Source organism: Rhinopithecus bieti, unplaced genomic scaffold (assembly GCF_001698545.2).
Source record: "Rhinopithecus bieti isolate Rb0 unplaced genomic scaffold, ASM169854v2 scaffold_9224, whole genome shotgun sequence".
NCBI lineage: Eukaryota > Metazoa > Chordata > Mammalia > Primates > Cercopithecidae > Rhinopithecus > Rhinopithecus bieti.
Genome location: NW_016806003.1, coordinates 44,441 through 49,968, shown reverse-complemented (window position 1 = coordinate 49,968; position 5,528 = coordinate 44,441). Strand labels below are relative to the sequence as shown.

The 5,528-nt window shown below is 36.9% G+C and overlaps 1 protein-coding gene across 2 annotated transcripts in view; it reads left to right on the top strand.

Annotated features, from left to right (window-relative positions):
- Nucleotides 1-5,528, top strand: part of LOC108531141 (protein kish-A-like) — a 78,815-nt gene that overhangs the window by 65,224 nt on the left and 8,063 nt on the right. The window contains exon 4 of one of the 2 annotated variants that reach the window (XM_017874451.1): nucleotides 3,027-3,152. In XM_017874451.1, coding sequence (XP_017729940.1) covers nucleotides 3,027-3,070 — 44 coding nt within the window. In that variant the 3' untranslated portion in view covers nucleotides 3,071-3,152. Of the gene's footprint in view, nucleotides 1-926; nucleotides 1,142-3,026; nucleotides 3,153-5,528 lie in introns of those variants that run through there. The other variant, XM_017874450.1, reaches the window with a different exon arrangement.

The following is a 5,528-nucleotide window of genomic DNA, read 5'->3' as shown; positions in this document are numbered from 1 at the left end:
AAAAAAAAAAAAAAAAATTCAGCTATAATATTGACTTGGAAGAACAATCTGGACACAAGCAAACTTGATCATAGTGCTGTAACACAACTCAGTGTCTTGTCTCTTAGACCAGCTCCTGAGTTCTCTCTCTCTCTGTCTCTCTCTCTCTCTGCTGATGCTGTCGGCACTCACAAATGCCACGCTGGAGACCTTGGAATCCTTGCTGACTCACTTTCCTCATCAAGGCATAGGATGAGTCTATTTTTCAAATATTTGTTGTCTCTTTATCTCCTCCTTTTTGCCCCTGCCACCACAAAAGTCGAGAATTTCATCTTCTCACAATGGGAGCATAAAAAGGTCCTCAAATTCTCTACAGTCTTCGTCTCCCTTTCATTATATGCCACCAGAATGATCGTTCTAAAATGCAAGTCTAAGCACACTGCAACTTAAAAACCCTCAGTGGCTTACCTTTACCTCAGGAACAAGGGCAAATTTTTAATATGGCATAAAATTTGGATTTATAAGCCATCTGACCTATCCTAAATTGCTGCTCTGTGGGACCTATCTCATTCTACCAGAGGGGGTCAGATCTATATCAGTGCCACACCAGGCCGGCCAGCCCTCTTCTTTGCTCGAATTACTTGCTGATTCCTTTTCATCTTCTGATGGCTGTCTCAATTGTTCTCTTCTCTATTAGCCTTCCCTAACTCCCTCAGTGTTTTCTAACCCCCTCCTGGGAGCTCTGTAACGTGTTGCTTCTATTAGAGCACATACCATGGTATACTGTAGTTACCTGTTGGCTAGGGAGTAATGTCCTCAGCCATTGTCAGATATATGGTAAAAATCAAGTGAATGTTTGTTGAACGACTATATACAAAGCAAGTTTCTTCCTAGAACATATTTTTGACCTACTAGAATTTTATTTCTGGCCTTCTGATTTCTCTCAGGTACAAACTGCTTCAAAAGGAAGAGTTGTAGGACATTTGATTGACATCCTAAAAAGAACTGTGTAAGGATATGCCAGCACTTGGATCTGAAGACAATGGAAAATAGAAATCTAATTGGAATAAACTGGTCAGATGTGGAGGACATGCTGCCATATAAGTATAAGCAAAACAAATTAGGATGATCCATAGAAAGCAAGTCAGAGTTCTTGGGAAAAAATTTTGAAAATGGAGGTAGTAGTTCTGGCTGACCTAAATGCATAATATTTCATTAATTTTTTGCTGACAGATCCTTTGCTTCTAATCTAGCTCTCTGTGTCTTGTTTTTACCACCTATGTGATCTTGAGGAGCTCAGGCTATGTCTTAGATTTCTCATATTTAACATGAAGGGAAAACACCTGCCCCGCCAACGTCACAGGTTTGTTTTGATTTCCAAAAAACAGGGAATATGTGATAACATAGTTTTGTCCTATTCATCACATTTCTTTCTCTTTTTTTTCTTCAGTTTTATGTTGTTTATTAGAGCTCCCTTTTTTTGTTATTATACTTTAAGTTCTGGAGTACATGTACAGAACATGCAGGTTTGTTACATAGGTATACAGGTCCCATGGTGGTTTGCTGCACCCATCAACCCGTCATCTACATTAGGTATTTCTCCTAATGCTATCCCTCCCCTAGCCCCCCATCACCCGACAGACCCTGGTGTGTGATGTTCCCCTCCCTGTGTTCATGTGTTCTCATTGTTCAACTCCCACTTATGAGTGTGAACACACAGTGTTTGGTTTTCTGTTCTTGTGTTAGTTTGCTGAGAATGATGGTTTCCAGCTTCTTTATGTCCCTATTCATCACATTTCTAATAGTAAATGAACGTAGAGAAGAAATGCTGATTTTGTGAGTATTTGTCATGTATTGACTAATGTAACACTTTAGAAGATATGAGTATATTTGAACTCATCATTAAATTAGCCATTTTGTGTTTTCAAAGAAAGTCAAGAATGACCTAAACTGTTAACTGGGCACGGTGGCTCATGCCTGTAATCCTAGCACTTTGTGAGGCCGAGGCTGGCGGATTGCTGAGTCTAAGAGTTTGAGACCAGCCTGGACAACATGGCAAAACCCTATCTCTACAAAAAATATAAAAATGTGCTAGGGGTTGTGTTGTGCACCTGTAGTCCTAGTTACTTCTGGGGATGAGGTGGGAGGATCACTTGAACCTAGGAGGTCGGGGGTACAGTGGCCTGATCATAGCTCACTGCATCCTTGACAACCCTGACAGAGAGAGACCCTGTCTCATTAAAGAAAAAAAAAAAAAAAAAAAAAAGACCTAAAATATTGAGGGAAGTGAGTGAAGGCTTTTCTCATCAGAATTCTGAAGCTATTTTACTTTTACTGCACTCGTCCAACTCAGAAATGCAATTATGTAGGTAATTATAGTTTGTATTTGGAGATTAGAATTCATCCTATGAGTAGTTTACTAAAATGCATATCACATACAAAGTGTTGGAATTACATTATAACATTTTAAAGTAAAATAAATGGTTGAACTAAATGAATTTGTTTATACTGTCACCTGTTAGTGCTTGATATAGTAAAAATGAAGTTTAATTTAGAATGTGATATTAATATGCTTTTAAAACAACTTTACAGAATTTGATAGCTATTATAATTATAATTATGAACAGTATCAAGCCCAGTTAACAGATAAATCTTTTGGAATTGCCTTTCTTTATAATAAGTAAATAAAAATAATCAGTAATTCACCTGCAATAATTTGCATGAAACTGTATACAAACCACTTTGTGCTATGCTATCCTCATTTCATATTAGTGGTTGAGAAATGTTTCCTGGCTGAGTAGTTAATATATGAATAATGCTTATCAAATTAAGGTATTTGAAGTATTAGAAAATCTTAAGCTCCTTTTCCTATCATCATATTTATAATTTTCATTTCCATTAACTAGGTAAATATAATTTGCTAAGTGAAGATAATCCTTCCTATTCTTTTTCTAATGAAATGTCAATGAGAATTCCATTTAAAATCATTTGTGGAAAGAGATGTGAATAGTTTGCGGTATAAATAAAGTTTTGTCTATTTTAAATAGGATCTGATACCATCAAAAGTCACAAGAACTGTCTGGAAATGTAAGGAATTTTAAGCGAGAGATTAGTTGTTTTACAAAATTCATTAAAATATACACCAACCATTCTTCATCTCTTTATGAACAAAGGTAGGATACTATGTAATTTTGTGTAGATTTCTTCCAGCTGATATTACATTTTGAATGCAGAACTAAATGAATTTGTTTGTGTTGTCAGCTTTGGGTACCTGATGTTATAAAACTGCTGTTCTAATTGGAAATGTGATTCTGATATACTCCCTTTAGGAGTTTGATTGTTTTACTTACTTTACGAAGCAAGAAATAATAATAAAATTTTTAGCTCTCATAATCAAGACCCATTTGAATACTTATAAATTAAAGATATTTAGATGTCAAGACTGTAAAGCCTATGACATGAAAAGGACCAGATAACTAGTTAAATGAATTTCCATGGGTCAAGTTGCACAAATAACACAGTGTAGAAGTGTGGATTAATTTTCACTCCGATAATGCGTTATCTTGTTTAAATGTGATTAAAAATCCCCACTGGGTTCGATGTTAATCTTTCCTCCAAAGATTTGGATCTTATCAAGTTTGGGAGCTACTTTGAAAGTAGAGAGTGCTCTCCAAAAGAACTCTCAAGAGGCAGTATCAGTTTTTACAATCTACTCTGGGGTAATGAGAGAGTGGTTGAGTTTACATAGATTATCACTTATGGCTGCCTCCCTGGCTTGACATTGTACAGGGGGAGAACTCAGAGCTCAAGGAGGCTCAGACAAGGTCAGACACAGAGAAATTTGGAGACTATTTTTAGTGATTGGACTTAAGATGCTTTAGGTTTTGTTTTGTTTGCATTATCTTATCTTCTTTTAATGCCTCAAAAATTTCCCTGTCTATAAAGAGTCTTTGCTTTACAAAATTCCCTATGTAATTCATTCAGCAAACATGTATTGAGGGTCTGTTATGTGCCAATTACTATGCTGGGGGCTGGGGATGTAGCAGTGAATGAGGACAATGAAATGCTTGCCCTTCTAGGACTGACAGTGGTGGTGAGGTTAGCATTAACTAGACAATACACAAGAGCAATAAGGGCTCTGAAAATATCTTTCTTCCTTAAATACTATCTTTCACTGCATTTTTCTCTTCGGGGACTTAAAGGATATGTTCAAGTTATCCTATTACTTTATATTTGAATACAATGAACATTCATTTATTGATTCATTCATTCTTCTTTCAATAAGTATAAATTGACTAAGTCATCTTTCTAACAACTGAATGATAGTAAGATTCATTAGTCCTGCCCTTAAGTATCCTATGACCTAGGGTGGGAGATTATATTATATATAACCTACTACCACACACACACACACACACCACACACATCACGATGATTATGCCACTCCATACAGTTATGAAAATACAGATAAAAGGTTATTTCCAATTAACAGAGTCAGGAAAGCCTCCCTGGATGAAGAAGCTGTAAACTGGGCCTTACAATTAGCGCGGTTATATGCATATGGCAAAAGGAGAGAAACTATTCCAGGTAAAAGACAGAAAAATAAAGGCAGAAAGTTGGGAAGTCAGAATCAACAAAGGAGCAGCAACCGTTCAGTCTGGCTGATTTCTCATCTCATTTTTGATAGGGTGGGTTAGGGATGAGGTAGAGGTATGGAGAGAAAAGAGGACAGTTATAAGCAACTAATAAATGTTCATTGCCAAGGACCACCACAGAATCCTCATTATTTGCAAGCTCCTTTATGGAACATACTTTGAAATCTAGGGTGTTCTACAACTACCCCACCTCACAGGGCTAGTCCTGCAAGTTTCAATTATCTTAAGTTATTCTAGTTATACAGGAATGCACAATATTAAAATTAACAGATATTGAGGCCAAATAATCAACAATAGCTGGAAGCATGTACCTTGGAAAGATATGTTCTCATTTTGAAATTGAATCCCAGACAAAACTCGTGGAATTTTAGGTTTGGTTACGATGTTGAACTTGTACCAAGTTCACCAAAGTTCATTTCCATGGAGCCTGGAGTGAGTTAGGCATAAATCATTACCAGCCGAGGTGGAGGCCCACATGCATACATTCATAGGTACAGACAGACAAACCCCAGTCCTTCGTAGCTTCAGATGGAAACCACATGAAATGTCATGGCCTTGCACAGCGCTGGCCGGAAGCCTGGGCAGCTCTGTGCCTTCCACCGGGGCTCTCTCAGTGGTTTTATTTCCAACTGATCCTGAGTGTACAGCAGGATGCCCAACCTGCCCATGGAAACTAAGAAGCTTGAGGAAATAAGTGGGTCGAAACTATAAAACTGTGCTGACTATTCAAACCTATGTTCTGTAAAATTTACAACAGATACAGTCACCTCACATTTCCATGTAAATTACTGTTCAAGAGGGAAGCTTGCCTTGCTGGGGCTTCCACTGTTGAATTTTTTTTTTTTTTTTTTTTTTTTTTTTTTTTTTTTTTTTTTTTTTTTTTTTTTTTTTTTT